At 43.8% G+C, this 27,114-nt stretch overlaps 4 protein-coding genes across 7 annotated transcripts in view; 1 reads left to right on the forward strand and 3 right to left on the reverse strand.

Moving 5' to 3' along the window:
• The window catches only part of LOC133510649 (zinc finger protein 521), a 173,750-nt gene extending 168,279 nt beyond the window's left edge, over window positions 1-5,471 (reverse strand). Inside the window, exons 1-2 of the mRNA XM_061838800.1 lie at window positions 5,011-5,471; window positions 1,348-1,441 (exon numbers count right to left, since the gene is read on the reverse strand). Of these exons, the coding sequence (XP_061694784.1) occupies window positions 1,348-1,359 (12 nt within the window). The 5' untranslated portion in view covers window positions 1,360-1,441; window positions 5,011-5,471. The remainder of the gene's footprint in view (window positions 1-1,347; window positions 1,442-5,010) is intronic.
• A 1,381-nt stretch (window positions 5,472-6,852) lies between these two features.
• ss18 (SS18 subunit of BAF chromatin remodeling complex) lies at window positions 6,853-22,435 on the reverse strand. 4 transcript variants are annotated; one of them, XM_061839571.1, is made up of 11 exons: window positions 22,262-22,435; window positions 21,798-21,874; window positions 21,629-21,713; window positions 20,334-20,490; window positions 19,044-19,274; window positions 18,797-18,967; window positions 18,439-18,516; window positions 17,349-17,471; window positions 11,028-11,158; window positions 10,632-10,695; window positions 6,853-8,747 (listed from the first exon to the last, which is right to left on the reverse strand). In XM_061839571.1, the coding sequence occupies exons 1-10, from the start codon at window positions 22,328-22,330 to the stop codon at window positions 10,678-10,680; spliced, it is 1,140 nt and encodes a 379-aa protein (XP_061695555.1). In that variant the 5' UTR covers window positions 22,331-22,435; the 3' UTR covers window positions 6,853-8,747; window positions 10,632-10,677. The 4 variants fall into 4 exon arrangements, 3 of the variants coding, with proteins under 3 accessions (XP_061695555.1, XP_061695554.1, XP_061695556.1); XR_009797764.1 differs by having other exon boundaries at window positions 10,632-11,158; XM_061839570.1 differs by lacking the exon at window positions 10,632-10,695.
• ccdc135 (coiled-coil domain containing 135) lies at window positions 13,877-17,333 on the reverse strand. The gene has a single exon (XM_061839569.1). It carries the CDS (start codon window positions 16,728-16,730, stop codon window positions 14,235-14,237), a length of 2,496 nt encoding a protein of 831 aa, XP_061695553.1. The 5' UTR covers window positions 16,731-17,333; the 3' UTR covers window positions 13,877-14,234.
• Window positions 22,436-22,974: 539 nt separating the features above from the next.
• psma8 (proteasome 20S subunit alpha 8) lies at window positions 22,975-26,829 on the forward strand. Its single transcript, XM_061839079.1, has 7 exons — window positions 22,975-23,218; window positions 24,405-24,531; window positions 24,632-24,756; window positions 24,896-25,018; window positions 25,098-25,217; window positions 26,262-26,324; window positions 26,402-26,829. Exons 1-7 carry the CDS (start codon window positions 23,117-23,119, stop codon window positions 26,495-26,497), a joined length of 756 nt encoding a protein of 251 aa, XP_061695063.1. The 5' UTR covers window positions 22,975-23,116; the 3' UTR covers window positions 26,498-26,829.
• Window positions 26,830-27,114: the final 285 nt, after the last annotated feature.

Here is a 27,114-nt window from a genome sequence, read left to right on the forward strand (position 1 = left end):
CCTGTGGGTACAAGCCAAGGACAAAATACAAAAGCACGGATCCACCCTAATTTTGCTCTTTGTAGTGACAAAACTCAAGTAAAACTACTCTCCTGTGAAGAGACGTAAGGGAGAGAGAACAGCTTTGGCACACTCGCATGGTTTACATGGATTGCTAGAATTAGGAATAATAACTTCATCCTTATCAACTTTGTTTACATTGGAGCAACCAATAGAATATTTATATTAGCATATCTGATAACGTCCATGAGCGTGTCGTTGATGTTTAACTCCTGTTTTATTGCAGGTCAAAATGACCCGTTCCCAAGTTCTTAAAAAAAAAAAAATCTCAAGAAGAACATTTGTAAGGATGCAAGACATAAAATACCCCATTTGGTTTAAGTTCCATATGTCGGAAATTAATGGTATCATTTTAAAAATGCAGCATTCACCCACGAACATTTTTGGCATACCAAAGAAACAAAAGAAAAAGGCTGTTCTGATCTGTATCTACAGAGCTGTATCAATTTGTACTATAGCCAAATTAAAATTTTTAATTCTGGTAATCCACATAAATAATGGTTTTTATTTTGCAAGAGAAACTCCATCCTAATTCTCCATTATCTACAGTACATCTACCGATCTATAATTCTCGATTATTTCCAAGAAAGCAAAGTGATTTGTATCTGCGCCGCCTTATTTTGGGAAGTAAGCGAGACGTCTAGAGAGCTCTGGAGAGCCGCCAAGCTACAGCAGGACCCCCGAGCGAGAAGCGCACATTGTGCACGGCGGGACCCCACCAGCGGAGGCCTGCAGGCGCAACTCTCAAGGACGCCGAGAACTGGGGCAGAGAACTTCCAAGCTTCCCACTGACAGGGTGGAGCTACACGACGCGCGCGACTACATGTGTGTACGTGGGTGTGGTGTGCTGGCAGAAATTTCCAGGGATTTGTCCGGGAAACACATAAGGTCGATTAAGGCCATCGCCATAAACCCGTGGACCAGCTCAACGCCCTCAGAAAGGTCCTGGAGGGAGCGTGAGACACCCAACACGTTGTCTTTGTGGAATTGGGGAAGGCATTTGAGCTTGTGACTTTGGGCGTATGCAGTACCAGACCACCAATACGGGTCTTGGGTCCCTGCAGCCAATGACGGTTTTCAGAGTTTAGCTTTTCAGAGAATTTGGTCCATATTTCCGGCACTAAGTTGGATATTTTTTTTTTCCTCCCCCCCAGTGACGGTTAGACTCCTCCAAGAATCACCGTTGCAACCAATGCAGCCAAGTTACTGAGCGGGTCCAGTTTGGGAGCCACTCAAACTGATTTCAAACACAAAATGTCATCCATACACATTTTGTATCGCACTTACCGGAATCCTCATTTCGCTTTGAACGTGAACTGCGTCCGATCCCGGACGACTTCAGGCGAGCGGGCCGTCGCATCGCGGACACGTCGCCGGTCAACTGCAGACAGACATTGACACACACATTCACACCTTTTGACAACAACGTTCACACCTCCTGGTGAACACAGTGGAAAGTGCAGCCTACGATAAACACGTGAAAGCATCGTAACTAATAAATTGATAGATATTTTTTCTTGCAGGCGTGCCAGGATCCGAGCTATATTTTTGTTGTATTCAAGTGCAAGCTCCAGTCCTTCCCCCTCTTTGTCTTCCAGTCTGCTGCGGCTCAGGGTTTACTGCGCTCTTCACATCAGGGGGAAAGGAACCACACTGACGTGAGATGGACTACCCCCAACCAAACCTTAGCACATCGACCCATGCCGCCATCCTGTGCCTCTAATGGAAGCCCCGGGCATCCAGACACCTCCTCGGCTCGGACACGGGCGTCAAGTAGCGCGCTCTTCATCACCGGGCGCAGCGGGCCGCGCCGTCCTCTTTATCTCTCACCGGGACGGGCTTTTTGGGAACATCGCGGGCTCACGTGACCAAATAAAGGCATTCTAATTTGCGGGCTCGGATTAACGCTCCACCAGACGCCCGAGAGAATCAATCGTTTTATTTCCCTAAAACACCGACGTGGCGAGAAGCAGCTCGCGGGGCGCTTTTAATGCCACCGCGGTTCCAGCGGCGACGGGGCCGTATTGATTTTGCCCATGTGCAGCTACGTGCATCTTGCGGGGAAGGATCTATTTGTGTCACTCTGGGCTGGGATGGGGGGCTCCACCGGTGGGCTGGAGAGCTCAGCCAATGGAGGATGCCAAAAACATCAAAACAGCCATGTTTACAGATTACCCAAAGGGAAAGCAAATTACAACAATTATGCAGGCTGTGGGAATTCTGATATAAGCGTACCTGCTAGTTCACCCGGAGACTCCTTTTTATGAGGCGAGAACGCACACAAAACAGCACACTCAATTTGATTTGATGGCTAAACCCTCCGCAAACGACGGGATTTAAACAAAGGGGCGAACGTCGGAAGCATGCGAAACGAGTCGAGGCTCTCAAGAAATCTTTTTGTTGTCGTCTGACACGCATCCTCTCTCGTCTACGTTTAAAAGTAGTCACTGTGATCCCTTCCAGAAGTTGTGCGTAGACAGCAACACACACGACTGAAGACTAGGAAGTCAAGAAGCGTAAATGAAATGGATGAATGCGCGGCGAACGCATTTTTTTTCCCCTCATCACCTTAATACATCACAACAATTATGTATCGATTGCGGAAATGGAAGCTGCAACATTTATAATTAGGTTTTGTCGAGAACGTCTTTTCTGCACCGCATCCATTTTGAACACGAAATTAGCAAATGGCGGCGTGGCGGCTGGCAAGTTGATACGTTTGCCTCCCGGTTCTAAGGTTCTGGCTCGAATCGGGACTCTGGCCTTCCTTGCGACAGGAAGCTACACACTTTTTTGCAACACGATGCGGGGATATTTGTGGTTTGTGGTGTCTCCGTGTGCCACATACACGCAGTGTAGTGATCAGAAGTGTGATATAGTTCTTGATCTGTTGGCTATTGTGACAAAAATGTCTGACAGGTATCTTATTGGGCTACTTGGGTACCGCTTTAGTGCATATTGTATGTCTCCTTTTAAAATGGTTCCTCGAGCGTCAAATGCAGACAGAATGAGCAGAAAAGCAACATTAATAAGAATAATAATGTAAAGTTACACATTTTGACACGAGAGCAAACAAGCTAACCCTTGTCTCCGAGTATTTACAGGACAATGGCAATTAATCTTCCCGCGTAAACGTTTGACAATTTTCAACACGGACGAGCCGTTTACCCTTGCGGCATCGCTATCAGCACAGTTACAGACGAGCTATAGCAAGCAAGCGTCTTATCCGGGGGGGAAAAAAAAAAATATATATATATATCTCAGGACTTTATTTGCAGCTGCGCTGACATATTCATGACTGGGGCCATAATAGTCAGATTCCTGTTCGGTCCTCAGGGGAGAGCACAGAAAATGGTGTCACATCCAATTACTGCGGCACACCGTAGAAGTAAATCATGACGTGCGCAGCGATCTCCAGAAACCATAGGTGCATACTCGCACGCACACAAATTGCTTTTGTATCGGAATCGTAGTAAACACTGAACACTTGTAGGCCCTTCTGAAGGTTCCACGTGTTCTTCATTCGGTTGTGTATTAAGCAAACAGTGATGTACAATAGCTGCACCATTTCGGGGGCTGATCATATTCTTCCATTTTTTTGTTTTTTTTTTTGATGATTACAATTCAGCGCACCTTTTTGGGGTGGGGGGGGGGCAGCATGATCATAGCTGGCAGGCAAGACGTGATCTCTCTCTTTCACCCTTTCTCCCTCAACCCCCTCCCATGCCTTCCCCGCCATTAGCCTCCCCTCATAGCCACGTCGTCTGCGTGACAGAAAGCCTTTGGGGAGGTATAAGAGGTAGTTATGGGGGGGGGGGGGGATGCAGCAGCCTCCACAGTTTAATTGGAGATGTGTCACACTAAATAAATGGTGCAAAAACAAGCGCTGACTGGAGGCTTGAGGGAGGGGCCCCGGGGATGCTGCCTGTTTTATTGGGCAGGAGCTTTGCACCGCTCCGGGGTGAAACGGGGCTACGCACGGCTAAGATGCCCTCCAACCGGCGGAGCAGCCTCCCTCCCGGAGACAACATCTAGCTGGGAAGTTGTTAAAAACTCAATATGGCAAAATCGTTATTTCGCAATATGGGATATCTCTCTTTCTCTCTACATATACAGTGTATATATATATATATAGATTTTGACAGTCTGTTATGGAAGTAGATTAGTGCCACCCGGACTCGGATTTGAATTTGAAATGCCAAGTCATCACATTTTCAACAGTTGTTATTAAGTGTAACTTTTCAATGTTAACAATTCAACTGGCAAAAATTCACTGTCAAAAATTCACCGTCCGTGCCAACAGGCAGGGTTATTTCGGGTCAGAACCCAACAGCCAGCCAATCCACAAACGCTTTCTTCGTATGTGACGTCACGTGATTAAGAAAGCGGAACTGCGATTGGCTGGCTGTTCTGCCTCGTGGCACAGACGGTGAATTTCAGACAGCGAATTGGAGCAACAATTGAAAATGTGACAACTTTACATTTCAAATTTAAATCTCGTTTTCTCTGGCATTTTAAATTCAAATCCTATTTCACTTTACATTTCAAATTCAAATCCTGGTGGCACTAAATCTTCTTTTCCATCGTCTGTCACCACTAGTTAAAAAAGAAACACACAAAGAAAAAACTTGTGTTATTGGACCAAGGCAGGGCAATTGCAAAACAAGGGAGAATGGCTTCTATTTTGATTGGTGAGCATATGGTATATTCTGAGTGATTCTTTGATGCGTGCGTGTGATGAACTGAATTTGATATTTTTACTATGGTCGAAAATTCTAGCTCAACCGATCTAGATACTGCATATCTGCGTTGGTCCGTTTATTTGTTAGCTACCTAGTGAGCGACGATGGAATTTTTGACACGTAATTGGGTCTTATGATTGTTTGTATCTGATATTTTCTGTGTTAAGATTTTATGAGTACATACAGTATTAACAACCGGGTTTCTTACTGATAGCGAGTTGCCTCGGCACCTCGTCCTCGTCCTCGTCCTCCCCGAACGGCCTCAGACAGTCGCGGGAGGAGTGACTTTGTGTAACCCCGGCACCGTCTGCGAGGGCACAGCTGAGGGCAGCAGCTGCCAAGCTGAGCTGGGAGCGGAAGCGGGGACGGGGGACGGGGGAGGCATCCACCACCGACACCATCACCATGGCTGCCAAGCTATAAGACTGGGGGGGGGGGGGGGGGGGAGCCCCAATGGCAGCTGGGCAGGGTGGGGCGGCCAGCTGTGGAGCAGCAGGACGATGGCGTTGAAATCCGCAGTAAGGGCGAGCGCATTTTCTGGCATCAAAATATTACTTTTATATAAAAAAAAAGAAAAAAAAAACACTCTCCAGTCACGAGTACCGGACACACATCTGTTGTGCCATCTGTAACAGTCGTCCCCCTCCTTCTCCGGAGGGTGCAGGAAGGGAACTGGGGCGAAATCTGGACGGCACACGTGCAGCTGAGTGAGGGGGCAGGTCGGAAGTGGTGACGAGACCAAGACGAAACAATTAGGCCTGCGCATCATTTCAGGGAATGCAATTTCAAAAGAATAAAGTCATAACATAATGTATGTGTTTTATCATTTGTTTTGGGGACAAAAAATTCTGATTAGGGTTAGAATTTCTAATAATAGGGGACTCGAGTCAATGCTAAAAGTGTAATTTTAGCTGCATAATACGTGGAAAAAGTTGTACTTTTAGCAGATTTAAATTATGAGGGGGAAGCCGTAATATTAATAATAATAAAAGAAATAATGTCATGATACTAAAAGTGTAATTTTAGGTGCATAATACGTGGAAAAAGTTGTACTTTTAGCAGATTTAAATTATGTGGGGGAAGCCGTAATATCAATAATAATAAAAGAAATAATGTCATTGTACTAAAAGTGTAATTTTAGGTGGATGAAGTCATAACACGTGGAAAAAGTTGTACTTTTATCACATTTAAATTCTGAGGCGGAAGCTGTACTGTTAATGATACAAGAAATAAGGTCTTTATAACAAAAGTGTAATTTTAGGTGCATGAAGTCATAATACGTGGAAAAAGTTGTACTTTTATCACAATTAAATTATGAGGGGGAAGCCGTAATGTTAATAATAAAAGATGGAACAAGGTCTTTATCCCAAAATAAAGTAACTTTATGAGGGGAAAAATATTTTGATACAAATGCTCACGGAATATTTTGAGTGGGAAAAAATTATTTAGGGGAATAAAATACTTTCAACCATGAGGAAAAACAAATTTTCTGACAATCTGCTAGAATCTGAAGAATAATCAGAGAAAAAAAAACTACATTTAAAAAAATGCAATTTCAGGGAAATTATGAGAAAAATGCAACTTTACAAAACTGTCAACCATTTGCAGCGAGATGAAGACTTAACAATTACATCACAGTGTTAGAACTCAGCTGGTAAAGCGTTGGCCTCACAGTTCTGACGACCCGGGTTCGACCCCGGCCCCACCTTTGCGGAGTTTCCATCTTCACCCCGTACCTGCGTGGGGTTTCTCCGGCACTCCGGTTTCCTCCCACATCCCAAAAACATGCAACATTAATTGGACACTCTAAAAATTGCCCGTAGATGTGATTAGGAGTGTGGCTGCTTGTCTCTATCTGCCCTGTGATCGGCTGGCGACCAGTTCAGGGTGTACCCCGCCTCCCGCCCGTTGACGGCTGGTCTCGGCTCCAGCACTCCCACGACCCTCGTGAGGATAAGCGGCAAAGAAAATGGATGGCTGGATGTTATTTCAGTGACGACATCGCAGAAGTCAACCGTCATAATAACGAGAGTACAAAGGTATATTAAAGATTCCTCCAATTTATTATCAGAATGTACAGTTATACATTACCATGACACAAATGTGAGCGCTGTGTGGATGGGAATGCAAAATATTTAAAAACAGCAAAATATAAACAATAGGAGAGGCCGGTGCCGGCCTCTCGATGCTGTACATTTGGGACGCACCACCAAAACAAGCCAGCGACGGGAAAGCGCACGAGCAGCACCTCCGTGTGACATGAACATTGGGTTGCACATCTTATGTTACATTATGTGACAGCTGTTAATATTCACGTACGACACGACTTAAAAGACGACAGACAGCCTAGACGTGGACTCGGAAAAAAAAAACTCCAGCACTGTAAGCCATAATCAATTGTCACAAATACTGTTAAAGGGCCTCACATTTCATCTATTTGCAGTCAATAGGCAAAGGAGTACGAGGGCCACACTGAAACGTGAAAGAAACGGTCATCAAAAAAAAAAAAAAAAAAAAAACGTCTTCAGCTATTAAAGTGGTCATTTCCCAAGATAAAAAATTGAATAAGGAACGCTCGGGAACTTGAAGTGGTAAATTTGCAGCTAACTGACAAAGTCATAACCACGAGGGAATGTATTGAGAGAGAAACACTATTTTTACCAGACTAATAATCATAATAAAAATAGGAAAACGTCATCGTAATGTAAGAGAAATACATGTGATTCCCAGAGAATAAATACAGAAATGTAAAAATGTGCCATCATTTTACCCGAAATTAAATGTAATAAGTCGAAAAGATGGATAAATTACAAGAAAAAACATTGACTGAGTTGTAATATCAAGCGAACAAATAATTTAGAAGACTAAATTTGAAATGTAACAATTTGTAACATCACTTTTTATTCCCCAAGACTTTATTCTCAAAATGTTACGCTTGCAACAAAATTGACTGTATTCTCAAAACGTGACGTAAATTTTCCGACGTTACCCTCAAAACGTTAGTCATGTAACAGTTTTATGACTTTTCCTTAAAAAAAAAAAGTTGACTTCATAACAAAACTATTTCTCAAACAGTAAAACTTACTTAAAACCTATACAATTAAAACTGTTTTAGTTTGTATGCTTAGCAAAATTTAACAACGGAAAAGGAGCGAATAGAGCCAAAATGTCTCGTACAGGATTCTACTTTTTTTTAAATTTTTTTTAATGTCATATAATTTGCCTTTTCCTTTACAGTGTGGCCTTTATACTCTTTTGTACACAATTGATCCACTTGTAAAGGAGGAAAAGTGAGCGAGGTACACTACTTGGGCCTTCAGTTCATAATGGCGTCCACTACATACAGTAACACATCTCGGGCTACATTTTTGTCAAATTGTGGTGCAAAAATTAAAAAAAAAAAAAAAAAAAAAAAAACTCTTAACCCTAAAGTTGGCACAGCGACGATATTTTTTTCCCCATATAAAAACAGGTTCTAGTGGCAGGTCTGGTTTCCTTCTGAAAAGTCCGATTTGAGGGAAGCAAAATTGCGAATCATTTTGAACGCTTATCGCGACGTGCTACATGACCAAAAAGGAAACTAGTGACACTTAATCATCCAACTCTACCGCCGGCGTTATTGCTTCTTTTAATCAACAACGCGGACCTGAAGCAAGAACCACAGTAGAACCACTTTTGGATTTTGTCGTACAGTCGGCGCAATGCTGGATGGAGGTGAAGGGCAGCTCCAACTTTAAGGCACCGCCACTCTCAAGACATACTGGACCACGAGATGGTGGCGAGGGAAGGAAGTGATTGCGGTTATGAGGCCACCCCCCCCCCAAAAAAAAAAAAAAAAACAGGGAAAAAAAAGGAAAAAAAGGATTTTTCGTTTTGTTTGTGCTGCCGTAACTCTCATATCATCTGTGTGGGCGTTTCTCATTGCTGGTAATTTCCATACTGGCCCTGTGAGGGAGGATTGGGAAGAAAAAAGGTGACAGGAATCACGTTACTTGCTCGCGTCGAGACAATCAAACATCAGCTTTCTTTTAGCTACGAAACAAACATCTGGTGCGGCTTCTATGGTAAGACTGACGTACGGCTGCGTTGGCCTGTATCGACCAGCAGGTGGGAGCAGATCCTCACAAGTGGGGAGCTCGAAACACTACAGGGTGGGGGGGGGGGGGTCTCGACGCTGGAGCTTTTCAGCCCGACTCTTTATTGGCTTGAGCAGTGTTTCTCATAGTGTGCCCCACGGGCCGCTGGTGGTCCCCAACAAAACAACGAGGGGTCCGTCAGAAAACTTCAACACACGAAGCAGAGTTAACGCTCAGGCGAGTGAGAAAAGAGAAAAGAACGCAAGTAACGTTGGATGGAGTAAGCTGCGCAGCAATCATTTGCTTTCAAGCACAAAGGAGGAATGGGGACACACTGGAAAGAATTATATTATTTTTTAAAGGTCTTTTTATCTTTTTAAAGAAGTCCTTATCATATGAGCATGATTGATTTTTTTTCTCTGAGAAAATACTTTTTTAACATTATTAAAAGACTTCTTAAGGGGAAAAAAATCTTGACAAAAATATTTTTTTGCCAAGATTTTCTTGAGGAATTTTAAAGAGCTGGAGTCTCTAGTAAAAGGTGTTGTTTTTGAAAGTATTTTTTGTAAATTTTAAAAAGCGTATTTAAAGATCAGTATTCAGGAAAAAAATGTGTTTAAAAGTTATACTAAAAGGATAGTTGTATATTTTAAGAAAGGATTTTTTTAAAGGCATAAAGAAAAATTAAGGCAGTTTTTTAAAAAAATGTGTATTTATAATATTTTTCAAGAATAAATTTGGATTTTTTTAAAGAAAAAAAGACGTGGTTAAAGAAAAAAGATCCCTTTTTAGAAGAATTATAAATTAATTATCTATGTATAATTATAATTAATCAATTATGTTTGTATACTTTTAAAGGAAAAAGAATTCAAAAGTGAAGTCTAATCCTTGCGAGCCAAGCATTTGCTGCCTCGCTCATGATACTTGTCGTTTACAGAGTGGCTGCAAAGATATGACGCTCACAAGGGAAATTTATTCCTTTTGAAATTCACAATATTTCTCTTCATTTTTACACAGGGAGAAAACAAATATATTCTCACATCAGGTTTTCCCTCCAAATACAACTTCTTTCAAAAAGGAAGCATGACTTTGATTCGAGCTTGATTCCGACCCTTTTCTTGGAGGATCATATTTTGTTTCTTTCCAGTGTGACACTATTACGGATTCATAAATGGGTACCTCGTGAGTTCCACCTTTTACAGTGTGGTAAAAATGCGGTTTTCGTGCCTGGCTTTTGGAAAGTTTAGCTCCAAACTCCAAATTGGTTGCCTGTTCTTGCTTTTAAGTTGTGCAGGCGTTTTATTTTCCTATACTGAACAACTTTGAGAAACACTGTACACAAGGACGCTACTTTATAGTGAGACAGGTTTAGGGCAAGGAAGTAAAAGCTAATATATTTCTAAACAGGGGTCGAACTGGGTTTAAGAGTACGACTTTTAATTCAAAGCTCAATAGCCAATGTTACTTGGACGAATTAAGTAAAGACAAAATTGAATGTATTTATGTTTTTGGGTTCTTGACTAAGCATGCCGTTTCGGGACCTCGTTCACTTATTCATTCGACCCCTGGCTAACAAACAGCGTTAAAAAGGGATAAAAAAAAAAAAATGGCAATCTTTTAACCTTACAAAAGAAAGAGGAGAAGAAAATGAAGGAAAGAATAGACACAGAAGGAAAACATAAGATGGAAAAATTGAGGCTAGGTGCTCAAAACATCTAGATTGGACGTTGAGGTCTTCACAGCAACCATTTACCTTTGCTTCTTATAGAGCTAGTCAGGGGGTTCAAATCCCCGGGCCTTTATTTCCTCATGTGCCCCTGAATATTCAAAGATAAAGATATCAAAGTGTAGCTCTGGTCCCCAACATGAGACCACAGGATATTATTACAGGGCAAGAAGAACCACGGCAGTGTGCAGCAAACTTAAGGAAGAAGCCCTCATATTTTTCCCTGGAGGGGGCATGCCACATTAGCCAGAATAGACAACCGAGATTAACAAAGGAATGGCAATAGCGACGCACACAAGTAAGCTGAAATACAATGAGAGCATGCACAAAATATACAGCAGCAGCAAGTCAAAAATGAGGGACATACTACGGCCGTGTGCAGAAAACTGTAGTCGCTCTTCACCGTGCTGGGCCCATACTCACCTGGTCGTACCCGTAAGGGCGCTGCTGCTGGCCCTGCGGAGGTCCGGGCTGAGGGGGGCGATAACCACCGTACTGCTGCCCCTGTCCCTGCGGGTAATTGGGGTACTGTCCCGGGGCATTCGGGGAAGGACCTTTAAAAAAAAAAAAAAAAAAAAAGATTTGTGTCTCCGGGTGAAAAAGAATGGACAAATGATGAATCTGGCCTCAGTGGTAGCCTTTTTTTTTTTTTTTTTTTTTTGCAGTTTTTGATCAAGGTTCAGGACGGCCTTCTTCGGATCCTTCCGCAGATGTTCAGTAAAAGTGAGATTTAAGATCTTTAAAGTAGTGTGACGTTTTCTTCCTATTCATTCTGTGGTGTTTTAATTTTTCGAGCCGTGAAATCATTGGCGGCGCGATCAGACACTTTCTCCTGAACGGCTTGATTTTTTTTCTTCTATTGGTCTTGTACCTTGCACTGATTCCCGTAATTCACCCTGTGGGTGATATAGCAAAGGATTCCCAGAAAAATGTATTTAGCATACCGCCGTATGTGCAAGCTCTCCCACTTAAAAATATGAGTGGCCTGCAGTTTTCATCACAGGTATAACTAACCTATGACAGACAAAATGAGAAAAGAATCCAGAAAATCCGACTTTTTAAAGGAGTTCTGAGCTAAATTATTGTGTAAAATAAGTAAAGGTCAATATCAAAAATTCTTCTCAATACTACTACTGTTACATACTCTGGTGTGGCATGGCGTCCTTTGGATGCAACTCAGAAATGCTCTCTCCTCCAAACACAAGAGTTGAGATTATACCCCCAAAAAAATTTATTTTGGCTTGTTTAGTGACCATATGGGATTCTCCCAATCCTCTTCTGGATCATCTAAATGCTCTCTAGCAAACTTCAGGGGGACACGTCTGCCACTGCAGGCTTTGAGTCCCCGGCAACGTAGCGTTACTGATGGTAGCCTTTGGTCCCAGGTCACTGCAGGTCATTCACTCGCTCCACTCGTCTGGTTTTGGCATTTTCGCTCACTGTTCTTGAAATCATTTTAACTCCACAGGGTGAGTCTTGTATGTTTTCCATTTTCTGATAATTGTAGATTTCTTCACACCAAGCTGTTTACCGAATGCAGATTCAGTTTTCCCAGACGGGTCCACAACTTGGTTTCTGGTGCCTTTTGAAAGCTCTTTGATCTTGACCCTAGCGGAGTTTGGAGTGTGACTGTTTGCAGCTGTGGACAGACGTCTTTTGTGCTGATGAGGAATTCAAACAGGTGCCATTAATCCAGGAAACAAGAGGACAGACGGACAGAACCTCTTAAAGAAGAGGATGCAGGTCTGTGAGAGCCAGAAATCTTGCTTGTTTGTAGGTGACCAAATACTTATTTCCCACCGTAGTTTACAAGTATTTAAAAATCTGAGTGATTTGAAGGTTTTTTTCCCCCTCATTTTGTCTCTCATTGGTGAGCTATACTTCTAAAAATGATTGACCGCTCTCATCTTTTTAGGTGGGAGAACTCGCGCAACTGGTGGCCGACTACATACTTTTCTGCCCCACTGTATCAGAGCCATGTTCCACTGCAGGTAGACCGTTTTTGTCCTTTTAATGCTTCATTTTTCCAAAAAGCTCCAGTTTATTCTCATTCTCCCATAAACTCAGTACCTGGTGAAGCTACGAGACCACTATTTGAGGAAATACGGTAACAAATTTCTTCGTCGTGAATTTTTACTTTGGTGAAAAATTTTGGAGACTGACCTAATGAGCAGACTTGCTTAACTCTGGGGAATGCCTTCCGAAGCACTAATTGGCTGCCATGAAAAGTTGATGGATGACAACCAAAAGGACTGCGCAACAACGGGCTCGTTTGTTTCGGCTGTTGTGCCCTGAGCCATTAACGTGGGAGCCGCACATTAGTTGCCTTACGTCGAGAGATATCAAGGAGGTGGTGATAGTCCTCATTAAGTAGGCTGACTCCATGATAAAAAAAAAAGAAAAAAAAGTAGGTGGGTGTGGGAGAGAGAAAAAAGATAACCACCAACCCCCGCACGGTGAACCTGTCCAAGCTGTGTGGGACTAAGCAAAGTCTTACCGGGAGCTCGAGTCAAACGAGGCCCACGCAGCATCATTAGGTGCTCGGAACGCCTGATGCTGTTCGGCATACTGGCGTTACCTACTGGGGGCTTGCAAGAGAAAACTGCATGTGCGCAAGGATGTGTGGCAGATGGATCTCACCTCGCTGCAAGCTCATTACAAACGTGAGCTTTGGCCCACACATAGGTTGAGTTGAGGGGTGGAAAGTTCCGGGGGGGGGAGCAAGAGAGACTATACATAATTGTAGTTACACTTCATTACAAGTAAGCTTGTTTTAAAGTCACTAAGTTAATCTTCCAGACTTTTTTTTCTAAACTTAGCCTTTTTGCTATACGCTAAGTGATGACCAAGCACATTGCGACATGTAAGACATTTATTAAAGTATGGAAAACGGATCCATCATTTTGCTTGCATACAAATAGTGCAGTCTCTGGAGTGATTGCCCACTAATCTAATATGAAATGAAATAAATTAAACATTTGTCATCCACACATTTCTCAACAAAAACGTGAAAGAAAAATGTCAACGAATGAGAGAAAAGCCCTCCAGCATTTTGCGAATTGTGCCGTCACCATGACTGCGATTTCAAATCCACCTATTTTGCCAACGGTTTGCGATTCAAAGGCTGTTGCAATCAGTCGACGAGCTCCACAGATATCAAACTTGTAAGTCATAAATGCATTTTGACCGATAAAACAGGAGGAAAAAAATGTTGATAAAAAGGAACTTTTAAAAAAAGTACAGTACAAGCACAAAAAACCTCCCACGTAGTTTATTGAATGTTATGTAAAACACGTTTTCTACATTCTGTAATACATCATGACGTACAAGCAGACAAAATAAAAAAATATCTGATCTCAATTTATTTTCACACCTTTTAATCCTAATAAAAATAGTATTGGTTTTAAAGCTAAGCAGTGTTGAACGGGTGTTGGGGTTTAATGAAAGTAAACAGAAGAGGAAATCACTGAGTCAGGAGTTATTGCATCCACATTGTTGTGATCCCACAACGGCCACTTGAAACTAAATGTCAAACTTCTTGTGACCTTTTGGGCACGCGTTTAGAAACTGTGACCCCATCCACCATTTTGGCTGCTTCTTATCTATCAATCATGGCATGAAATGATACGTTCAGTTGAGTAGGTAGGGGGCCAGTCGTGGGTCTTGCTTGAACCTCTGATCCAGCGCACGGTACCTTTGAGCCGCAGACCTCATGTGCATGCTGAGGCGTTTCTGGGCGATGTGTATCTGAAAGGTGTGCTGGGCGCAGTAGGCCTGGTACTCCTTCTCCTCCTGGTGACTCATCTTGTGCTGGTTCTCCTGGTTATGTTCTTGTTTCTTCTCCAGGGCCTGGATCGCCTGGTCGTGACGGTCCTGGATGAGTTGCACCTGTGCGATCATTTGCTGCCGGAATTCCATCAAGCTATCGTCGTATAGCTGCTGCGCATCATCGGCGTTCGCAATCTCAGAGTTGGACAACCTGAAGAGGAAGGGAGCCAGGAAATCCCGTTCTTTATCCTGCAACCATTGCTGCTCCTCGGCTGCCACGCGCTCCATTTCTTCTTGGACACTGCGTGCCTTGATCGCACCGGCGGCGGTCCACGGCGAGAAGTGAAGAAGAATGTCCGCCTCCTCCTGCGCCCTGCAGGCCACGATGTCTCGAACCTCTTTCTTGGAGTTCTTTATCTGGAGAGCCACGTCCTTCTCAGCCTTGACCAGCTCTGACAAAAGGTCGTAGAGAGCTAGCGTGTGGAGGGGCTTCTGGGCGGGATCCACGTGGAAGCCAGAAACCAAGTCGGCGGTGAAGTCTTCAGCTCTGTTTTGCTGGCCGTTTGCCTCTCGCGGTTTGATGAAGGTCCTCATGCATGGGACGAAGCGGTGCTCCTCCAGATGATATTTCACCTCGATCCTCCTCTGGGACGCGACGAACACTCGCTCAGCCACATCCTCGTTGGCATCCTTCCTTGGATTCCTGTGGAAAAGTTCCAACACTTTCAGCAGGGGTCGCTCTCTTGCGTCCATCTCAAAGGTTTCCTCCGGCGAGTGGATGCTCCGGTCGAAGAGGACTCGTCTGTAGTAAAGGAAGTCCTCTCGGCCCTTGAAGCTCTCAGTCATCTCTTCTGGTGTGTCCACACGCCGCACCAGCCCGTCCACGCGAGCGCCACTGAATTCCATCTCGTGCTCGGCGCCATCTGTTGGAGTGGACGTGAACCTGTGAAATAAAAGGTGAAAGTGTCGTCCCGGCGTGAAGCGCTCGGTGGTGATGCCCGTCACCTTGTCGATCTCTCTCTCCCTCAGGTGGTCGTTTCTGTCCTGGTACCACTCTTTCACAGTCACTAGCTCTGTGCAGTCCAGATCCTTGTAGGTGCTCAGTCGGGTCACCAGACCATCCAATCGCAGATGATGCGCAAACATCTCCAGTTCGGCTTTCATGTAACGGGTCAACTTCCAGCCTCCTGGCCAACGGGTTTCCAAATCCTGTTTGGAAATGCTGATGGAAGTGACCCAGGATCTTGGCATCTCAAATACTCGCTCCTCCTCCTCCTCTTCTTCCTCCCAGCTCATGCCCATCATTTTCATCTCTTTCCTTTTCAGGAGGTCAATGCTCAGTTGTCTTTTACTGGTGACGCCAAACAAGACAGGCTCCCACAATTTGATGTCATGGAGGTCATACACCAGATCTGAACAGCCATCCTTGCAGTCCTGCATGTTGACGTAGTAGTTGAGGTTGTTCCACACGCTCTCCACACCCAGAAAATCTTCATATGCGGTGCTGTAGCTCCTTCCTGTGGGAGGGTCGATGAAGAAGTCTTCCTGGATGCTGCGACACCCGGCCAACACCAGGACCCAGCAGTGGATCCGCAAACCCCGGAGGGGGTCGACAGGCGGCTGCGGAACTTCCTCCTGTTGCTTGGCTTTGGCTTCAGCCTCTTCCTGTTTCTTCTTGGCCTGTTGTGTCAAGAAGCGACTCTTGGGCTCACGCTGAAATCTCATCGCCTGCTCACCGTCGGCCGGCACGTTAGAAGCTGCGGCCTTAACCTGGGCTTCCAGCACGGGGCAATCTTGCAGTCTTTGGTCTAGCAGACACATCTCTTTGCTAGCGTAGCCACTCACACAGTAGGCATCGTAGTTTGCTCCCAGCAGCAGACTGCAGAGTACGGCAGCATACTCGAAACAGGTTGCCGTCTGACTGCGCAAAACTGAGGTGGCTGAGAACAAGAACTTGGGGAGCTCTACAGGTGGCTCCAAAGGATTCATAGTCAGGAAGTCGGCCACAAACGAAGCACACCCTTCCCAGTTGAGGAGTTCAGGATAGCTTGTCATGGTGGGGCGCAGAGTGGTCGACACAAACTTCTGGACACCGCATTCGTTGATGGGGCAGAGCAGCAGAGGTTTGCGTTCCGGGCACAAAAGACGATACTGACGCTGGAAGTTGTCAGCGATAGCAAGCAGCCGAACTTCCTCTACAGAATTACGCCTGTATGATTCAGGAAGGGGTGGGCTGGACAGGAAATCACTCGCAGCTGAGACATCAACAGCTTCCTCCACCTGCTCGTCTCCACTTTCTGTTTGCTCATCACAATTGGACTCCACCAACGTCTCCACCAATTCACCTGTGCTGGCCATCAGTGGCTCGAGTCGTCTGCCCTGGAGACCTTCACGAAAATGTCAGCGGCTCCGTGGGGCTTTTGTGTTAGCTCAGCTTCTTCCACTGGAGCGTTTCTGTTGTCGTCCCATCCCCATGGTTACAGCTGTTGTGTCACTAATTTGCATAAGAACCGCCTCCCCATTTCTCTGCCTATGATTTGCCAGCTTGGCTGAATAAAGATCAGCTAAGGACAAGCAATGGTTACAGTCCCTTATTCATGCTTGTTTTTTTTTTTTTTTGTTTGTTTTTTTGGGGTTTTTGCGGTTATCCGTTTGTGAGGTTTATAGTTAAATTAGCCAGCGGTGAATTTAAACGTGGGCCATGTATTTACAGTGTGGATGAGGAGTGATGAACTTTTACGCCGATATGATTGGACTGATCAGATGGGCTGATTCATTTTGTCATAATTCGCCGATCTGATCAATTACGTCATTGTGGCCGACTACAACGCTTTTTTTGCCCCTCTGTATTTGTTGAAAAATAGTCCAATCAAATTTCAGATGTTGCCCTAACATGAGGCACAGTCATGGGTCATAACTGTGATTAAAATAATCACGATTACCATAGAGGCATAACTGCGCAGCTCCAAAACTTACCGTAGCCCTGCTGCTGTGGCGGGTAGCCCTGCTGACCTGGGTACTGCTGCTGAGGAGGGTAACCCGGCTGTGGCGGGGGGCCTTGCTGGTAAGCCTCTTGCTGTTGGCCGTACTGGGCGTTACCTTCAGGGGGCAACGTCAAGCAATGTGAGCCACGATACAACCAAGCACAACACAACGTAACACTGCAGCACATTCCAGAGGAGTTTTATGTATCAGTATCCGGCAACAAGTCACGTAAGGACAAGGATAGAGTACATTCACTTGAGTACGTACAACATAATCACAACATCACCTATTTTATTAGGTAACCAACTACACTGTCCACTGGTCACAACATTAGGTACACCTTCACAAACTAACAAAAGCCAACACAAGTCCAGATATGGTTTTCCTTTTCGGCATGACACACACGGAACGGCTAAACTTGATCGTGGGGGGAATGCGATCATTGACTCACTCAGACAGACGTTAAGCGGTTGACCACAGCACACACAAAAACAAAAACAAAACAAACTATTTGCAGCAACAGAAAAACTGCATTGTCAATAAACAGGTTTCCGAGGCACCACATGTAAACTGACAATTTCCTATATTGTGCAGGTGTACCTTATACAGTGTCCAGTCACAGTACATCAACAACAAGCTCATGTTAATGGGAAAACATTGCTGTCCTTCTTTAAAAAGGTTGCGTGAAAAGCAAGACGTGAAGTAAGCAGAAGCGGAAAAACATACAAAGTGCATGTTAAGTCAGCAAAGAAAGTAAAGAGGTTAAGGCTGTTAAGTATCCGTGTGGATGCAGTTGTGCTTTGCAAGCACAAGCAGGAGTGGTGGAAAGTGTCTTCAAAAAAATGGACTGCAGAGCCTTGTGGGGGCGTGGGGTATACAATTTGGAAGCGATCATGACATTTATTAATCCAAGGTCACTCTTTTCCCCCCTCAGAGAATAATGAAGAAAATGAGGTATGTGTGTGTGTGTGTGGGGGGGGGGGGGGGGGGGTTTGAATCACACAGTCTCTTTGCATCATTTGTGTGTTAACACAACTGCTGGCTGATATGCTCCACAAGTGCCTGGAGGGAATTCTCCTACCTTCTGAGGCTCCCTGTCCTGCGTGACTGTACTGGTCCCCATAGTAGTCTTCCTGCCCTGGGTACTGCTGAGGGGGTCCTACATACACATACACAACATACACACAAGTAGATTCAAGGTGTTGTTGGACCTGATGTGTGAGGATGAAGAGGGGAAGGTGTGGGATTTGGCTTTCGGACCACTAGTCTGTAAATTTATTGCATCCTGGATCATGAAGATGTTTTGTGAGCTAACCGTGTGGAGATGGTGGGGAGAAACGAAAGTCAGAAGTGCAGAAAAGTGGGTTAGGATAAGTGAGGAGGAAGACTCATACTCACAGCTTACATACACAGACACACACAGACAGAATTTGGGATACCTTGTTGTGGTGGTCGATACGGGGGCATCGGCCTCTGCCCCATGACATGATTCCCCTGGTTAACCTGGCCCATCATCCCCATTGGGTTCTGCTGGCCTTGGTAGTGCTGGCCGCCGCCGCCCGGTGGCATGCTGTACTGCTGGGAGGGAGGCTGTTGATGCATCATGGGACCTAAACAGACAGGACGGAAACCTCGAGACCACGGCAGTGGGAGATTAATGTCCAGCTCTCAAATGAGCGCGTTTACCTTGATTGGGCTGCATGTTCATGTTGGGTCGCGGTCCGTAGTTGCCCATGGGCTGGCCCTGCGTCATGTTCATCTGGCTTTGCGCCGGCATGCCCTGCGACGAAGGGACAGCGTGGTTGTAGCCGCCCATTGAGCCGTGGCTGCTCGGAGGCATGTTCATCGAGCCGGCGGGCATGTTTGGGGGCTGGTTAGGGCCTGGACCGGGGCCCTGCATGGGCATGTGATTGGGCCCTGGGGATGAGCAACATTTACAACACAAATTAGTTAGGACTGCCTTTGAAGACCTCTATATACAATAGATCGTATTTCATAGAGGACATTTTCTGTAAGTCCGGTCAGTTCTGATTGCAATACATCAAATCGATCTTTTACAGCGTGTAATTTAAAATTGGATTTTTCCCTCATTTTCTTATACTCTACACAAAAAAATATATTCAAAAAAAAAAAAATGAAATCTATGTCCCTTATTGCGCAGACATAATGCTTTAAGAAGACGGAAATGAAAGTACAATTTGTGGCATTTGTGGTATCATATGGTCACTCGTACTCTTTGGGGATAACAGTCCATGTACGCGGGTATTTTTAAATACTCCCGGAAAAGTAAAAAACTAAACACATAACACTCCATTTAAAATGCACTCACTAGTTGTCATGTGCTATTCCGCCAATTCAAGAGTTGACAAAGCAACTGTAACTCCGGTGTTGAATGAATATTTACGCGTGAATTGTAGTGAAGTGTGGTTAAAGTCACCACTCAAAAATATATGACTGCACAAAATGAAAGTCATAGTGCACTAACAATAAAGACAAACAATGTCAGAATAATTTCATGAGACATGCAACTGTCTCATCTTTAGGTAACAAGCCAAATCCACCTTTAATGCAGACTGTGTCCAGGTCGAATTTCTGTGACTTAAAACAGTTTGCATGTGGATAAATGCCAAAACCCGCCCAAAACAAAGTAACAATAAGCATTTTTTATATATTATATGTTTGCACGGATATGCCTCAAATCTTTTTTTCAACGCAGTCCCATAAAAAAAATACATTACGGAAAAGAAAAACCAATATATTAATAGGCAATTTGGGATGAGGCAATGTCGATAACGGAAAGAGAAAGAGTTGAGGTCCAAGACAAACAGGTGACATCATCCTTCAGCAGAGCAACCTCCCTTGCAGGTCTGCCCTGTTGCTAGGCAACCCACGTGAGAAGGACTGAAGGGGAACGGGGTTGAGAGGCGGGGGGGGCGGGGGGGGGGGAGAAGCAAGATGGAGGGAAGGGCCACTTACCAGGCATCTGTCCATTCATCTGGCTCTGCATGTGCGGGGCCGGGGGGCCGCAGCCAACCATACCCTCGGCGGGCATGTTGTGACCGTGACTGGGCTGAGGCGGGCCTCCGCTTTGGCTCATCCCGCCGGGGCCCATGGGCATGTTTTGAGTGGGTGGCTGCATATACACATTAAACTAAATTGAACAGACTATTGGAAAAAGAAGACCTCTGAACGAATGACAAGAAAAACATAAATCGATAACAACACTGCACCTTTCAACTTATGCTTTCACACTCAATACATTTGCCCTCATCACTATAAAATTAATTAGAAACCACTGCCCAAAAATTACGATTATCATTATTGCAGTTTAGTTTTTGGGTTGTCGTCCCATTGCACAAAGATCTTCGGGCATAAAATATATATATATATATTTTTTTTTTTTTAAACCAAATTTAGGTAAACGTCGGAACACGTTTACGACAGATTTCCACTTCTACATAAGCTACATAACCAGAGTTTGTAAAATGAAACATGCTCTACAACTAACAAACACTAAGTCATACAATTATGGTTAAGTATTGTAATGAAAAATACAACATGGACAATCATGTCAAAAAGTAAGTACGTTGTTAATGGAGTATGCGGTCTTGTGTCGTGTGAAAACATTCTGACACTGCAGCACAAACTAGTGCTCCATTACTAATTATCATTACTTTAAAATGTCGGGACTTTTGTAAAGCAAGGACACCTTTTAAAGTGGCACTCAGAGGAGCGCCGACCTCCACGGTGACTCAGTTAAATGCTGAAAATACACTCTTATATGGTCACCAATATTGAATATGTTATTCTTTAACCAACTATAGCGTTTACTAATTTATCATCTCAAAACTTCTGCCTTTAATGACTTCTGGGTGAGAGGTGGGAGTGGGCACCAGCCGATTGGAGGGCACATAAAAACAAAAATCCTTCGCGCTCATATGTATGGTCAATTTACAATCTTCAATGAACATGTTTTTGGAATGCGGGAAGAAGCTAACGTACCCGGAGAAAATCTACACCAGTGAAGGGAGAAGAAGCATAGCTGAGATTCTAAACTAGAACTGCTTAACTGTGAGACAGATGCACTAACCACTTAAGTTCTACCTTGTGATTACATTGAGACACAAAAAAAACAAGAAAATAAAAACGGGAATTGTACACTTACAAAACGGAAAGTAAAGGAAATTTAATAACAATTGCATATGTGTATGCAAATCTTAACATAAACACAAATCGACACATTAAAAACAGCCAAACGTTTGGTTACTTACAGCTGGGAGGAGAGATTGCATGTTCTGATTCGAGTCTGCTATTGTGGCCAGATATACTAAATTTCTGTGCAATATTTGTTGATACCTGCGGAAGTGCAGTGGGGTGTCAATCATAAGCAATTTACAAAGGTGATGTCCATGACAACAACAATGTAAGACAATAACTCACTGTGAACACTCAGTTGTTTTGCCCTTGCTCTGGAAGTCCATAATACTCTGAATCAAATGGTTATTTTCATCCAGTAACTGTAAAAGCGAGCAGACAGGCAACAGAAACTCACCATGAGATATGAATTTAACATATTATTCAAAGTGAATGATTTGACTGCGGCCATAAAAGGGACCGTTTCTGAAACGTGCGTTTGAAGCTAACAAAAGAAGCGTCTCGCTAGCTTGCGGAGAGAAAAGAGGCTAACGCAAGACTGATGCCGAAGCTTTCTCGAAAAATAATAAATGAGCGACGGTCCGCACATGACAGGTTCATATTCACCGCCCCGGGATTAGCATCGTTGTACTCATTGCGCCCATCCCCAGTCGGACTAGGATGGAGCACATCGATTAGCACGAGCGGCTAGCCGCGTCTCCTAAAACTACAGCGTCCATTCTGCGACGCGTCTCCATAAATTGGACTACCTTTTGGATTCCGGCGGGGGTAATATCGCCCTTCCCACGCTGCCTATGAGATGCGAACGCCACCGACATGGTGATACTTAGTCCGAATTAAAGAAGCGAGATCATAAAACGCGAAAAGTCGCGGCCACACTTAGCAAATCTGTACAACTCCGATGAAATACTTTCGGAATAGGACGCGAGGTAGGAATGCACTCGTCCGCTTCGGGGGGATGTTGCACATTTGAAAACCTGTTCGTAAAGTATTTTTGTCTTCATGTTCATGCACCGATCAATAACATGAATAATTACTAGATAGAAATTGTAAAAATTTAAACAAAACGGTCATATTTTCATCTGCACTCGTTGTTTTTTATTTTACATTTAAAAGCCTGAACCCCCTACGTCGCGTATTGTGAAACAGTCCGGAGGGCACAGGAAATGACAGCTATAAAGACAGATTTATAAAATAGAACGTCTTTTTTTTAAAAAAAGCTACTTTTATATTTTACACTTAAGCAACATTTTTATATCATTATTTATTTATTATTATTGCGTTATTGTATTCATAACTCACCACTCGTCCGCTAACTCACAACTCGCATCCTATTACAGCGACTGTAAATGAACCTCAAAATCTGATAGTCATTCAATACAAACAAACATTATTAATCAATTTCAGTAAAATTACAGAAAAAAAAAGTTCATTGGTTGAATTTTCGGATTGAACAGCTTCCGAGTTCAGAGTTGAGGCGCATGCGCGTTCCTCATCGAGACGCAGCCTTCGCTTGAGTGACTCGCGGCTAAAAACTAGCTGAATCATTTGGCCAAAGTGTCTCTTTTCTCTTTTTCTCGTGATTGTACGCGTCTTGCGAAGCTATGGCGGCGAGATACGATCGAGCGATCACCGTCTTCTCCCCGGACGGACATCTCTTTCAAGTGGAGTACGCGCAAGAAGCTGTGAAGAAAGGCTCTACGGCGGTGGGTTCCAAAATGAAACTACATCTAAAAGCCAATGCTAGCTAGTTAGCTTGTGTCTCGCAATTGCTCGCCGCTCTGCAGATGAAGCAAACTGCGAATGGTCATCCGTGCACGAATATAATAATCGAATTGTTATGACTTAAATTGATGGCGAGTACGTTTTAGGTTCGTGTTTTGTTTGAGAAAGTGTTGAGAAGTGTCTTTGGTTAGCACCTTGTCGCTGTGTCATGCTCACACAGTTTTCAGTTTCGAAGTTAGGATATATTCGACAAACGGGACCACACTGCTGTTATCGACTAATTATTTAATGTTTATTAATAGATTAAGAATTCATGTGTCCAATAATGTTTTATTTTCGTGTACATTTTCTAGCTCGTTAAGACCAAATCGTTTGGTCACCTGGTTTAATGTAGCCACATTTTTAACTTTTTTTTTGTTAACTCTCTAATGTGGGGAATTAAAATTAATTGCTTTTTAATAAATTACCGGCATCGGAACGTTATAGGGTTGTACAGAGTGCCAAAACCCCCTCCTCAGCCCCCAAAAATACAATTATTCTACATCATGAGCAGAAATATCGGTTTTATATTATAAGCAGTCAGTGTGATTTGACGGGTCCATATGTGCCCGCGTGCCATCGCACTCGCAAATCCGCACAGTCATGCGTGTAAAATTTGTTACGAGTAGAAATACATCAAAATTGGAAGACGTCGCTTAATTTGTGTAATCTTGACCAATGTTCCCTCTAAGCTGCGTAATTGCGCACTTGTCGCACATTCTCAGCGCACATGAAAACCGATCCAGCGCAGTGAACCACAGCCTGACATCTTTTTTTTTTTTTTTTCCCCTTCACAACGAACTGCAGAGCAGCCTACTTCTGCTTCCTAGTTTACCTGACACCGCCCCCCTCCGCTCTTAAAGGGGTACACATACCCACAACTTTATATCTGCGAGCACGACTGGTGGGCCACACCCTTACCTTTATATCTGCGGGCATGACCGACCACACCCGCATATTTTTTTTCAAATGTGAGTGACTCGTTATAAGGCTTTACTACAGTTCCAAATTAGTTTGTTTTTCGAATTGCATGGGGTGCCGTATTTGGCAGCGTACTCCCCCTTGCGACCGGAATTATTCAATGGAACGCGTCACGATGTTATGTAACTTTATTGTGCGCACCCACAGGTGGGAATCAGGGGAAAAGACATCGTCGTCCTGGGAGTTGAAAAGAAATCAGTCGCCAAGTTGCAGGAGGAGAGAACCGTCCGCAAGATATGCGCCCTGGACGAGCACGTCTGTATGGCATTTGCAGGTGAGCCGTTGGTAACGCGTCGGAATAATATTTGCGTGTCGGCGTTCACGGGAACTTGTCCCCCGTTGGGTTCCTAATCCCTCTTGACGGATCTTTCCAGGACTGACGGCAGATGCCCGTATCGTGATAAACAGAGCGCGTGTTGAGTGCCAGAGCCACCGGTTGACTGTGGAAGATCCCGTCACTGTGGAATACATCACACGTTACATAGCCACGTTGAAACAGGTGCGGCAGATCATTTGTTTTCAAATAATGAAATACCCTCTTTGGAAATGTCGCTGAACTCTTTGTCCAAGTTATCTCAATCAGCATTTAGGTCTTGTTTAGTTTGTATGATAACATCCGCGTGATTGTTGATTTTTAGCGCTACACTCAGAGCAACGGCCGCAGGCCATTCGGCATCTCGGCTCTGATTGTCGGCTTCGACTACGACGGGACTCCCAGGCTCTACCAGACCGACCCGTCGGGCACGTACCACGCCTGGAAGGTGAGCGGATTTTGGTTTTTAAATGATTCCTGCGGCGAAAACCGTTAAATGAGCGCGTCAACCTTCCGCGTACGATCAGGCAAACGCGATTGGCCGGAGTGCCAAAACGGTGAGAGAGTTTCTGGAGAAGAACTACACGGACGAAGCCATCGCCGGGGACAACGAGGCCATCAAGTTGGCAATCAAAGCTTTGCTCGAGGTTGGTTTCATTTTTATTTATTTTTTTGTCCATTGCACCTCCTAAGTCCAAGACTCTTTCACTTTACTTTGTGTAATCTTACTTTTTCTGGAATGGGCTACATACTTTCTGGTTTTCAACGTCATAACCACTTTTTAAAATGTAAAAAATTTTTCCTCACACACGAGGAAAAATTGACACGCGCACACCACATACTGCGTTTCCAATAGTTTTTAAAGTTTTTCGTCTATATCATTCATTTATAAGTAATAGGAATAGATTTTATTTCTAATGAAGTTATAAACTTTTTTATTAGTTTAAATAGGTGGGAAGCTGTTATGAATAGCAAATCTGCGAGGGTTTCACTTTTTGAATCAAACTTCTGTAAGGTATGAACTTTTCTGCTGTAGTCGGTTTATTTAAAGTCCCTTTAAATTGCATATTGCAATACTGTGCAAGGGTATCGTGTACAGCAATCCAGTGGTGCCTCGGTGGTGTTCTCGACCACGATCTGTTCCAGAAGGCCGGTTGAAAAGTGAAACGTTCGAAAACCGAAGCGCGTTTTCCCATTACAATGAATGGAAAATGAAATAATGCGTTCCAATCCTAAAAAAATATTTTTAAAAAGCTTTTTTTTTTTTCTCGCTTTTCCTGATAATAAACTGCATAGTAGAAATATGTGTATAAATATTTTACATAATTAAATCATTTAAGAAATATATTTATTTTTTGCTTAAAATGTATGCTTTAGTAGTCATGTAGGCTAGGTTGGGAGTGCATCGCCGTATCTGTAGCGACTCGGCCCCCAGCCTTGTAAACCTTTTTTGCGTTTCTGGGGTTTTTTTTTTTTTTGGGGGGGGGGCAGTCGAAAGCACAATAACAAATCGTTGTGGGTCAGCTGGTCGGATGTTCGAATAGCGATTTTCATTCGAAACCCAAAGTAAAAAAAAAATGAAAACAGAAATGTTTGAAAACCGAGGTACTGCCGTTTTTCTTCATTTTGGAGAAACGCCACCATTTCCATTTTTGGTTCCGTTTTGTCACATGACCCGATTCCTCTCACAGGTGGTCCAGTCAGGTGGGAAAAATATCGAACTGGCTGTCATCAGACGGAACCAGCCACTGAAGGTGACGTTCGTTCTCCCGCCTTCGCTCGACCGTTCTGTTCGTGTTCCGCGTCCGCTCACCAGTGGTGTCTTTGTCAGATCCTGGAGTCCAAGGAGATCGAGACGCTTGTGGCTGAGATCGAAAAGGAAAAAGAGGAAGAGGCCGAAAAGAAAAAGCAGAAAAAGTCCACTTGAAATTGTTTTTTTTTTTTGTTTTTTTTTTTTTTAATTGCACTTGGATATGGAAGTAGCCTTTTTAGGGAGGGTAAAAGGGGGGCCGATAACTCATCACATGTTTCACTGTAAAGAGGTGAATCCTAACTTGGGATACTGCGCCACATGTACGATACCTCCAGCTGTGTGTAAATACTCATGCCTACATGCAGCGCTCAAGTTAGGTTTCACACAAGGACACTTTTCTATCATTCATCAAAGTGCTTTGATGATGACAAATATCACATTTTAAAATAGACCGTTCACAATTGTAATTGGGAACAATTCTCAATAAAAGATGACTTGTTTCTAAAGCCTTACTGAACTTCGTACCGTCGCACAAAAAGAAAAGACGTCGCGGCTTGATCGTGGGGAACAACAAAAGCCTCAGGGGATGAATAAAGAATTCTTGCTCTTAATGATAACATTTGCCGATATTACAATATTCATACACAAACTTTGCTTCAGGCTAAGGAAAGCCACGTGACGTGTCGCAGTTTCTTTTGTCAATCCTCGAACTAATAAAAATGCATGAAGTCGTTTAAATCAACACTAAAATACCTGCTTTATTCAAGTCCATTTTCCATCCGTTTTCTTAG

The sequence above is a fragment of the Syngnathoides biaculeatus genome, chromosome 13 (assembly GCF_019802595.1).
Source record: "Syngnathoides biaculeatus isolate LvHL_M chromosome 13, ASM1980259v1, whole genome shotgun sequence".
Lineage (NCBI taxonomy): Eukaryota > Metazoa > Chordata > Actinopteri > Syngnathiformes > Syngnathidae > Syngnathoides > Syngnathoides biaculeatus.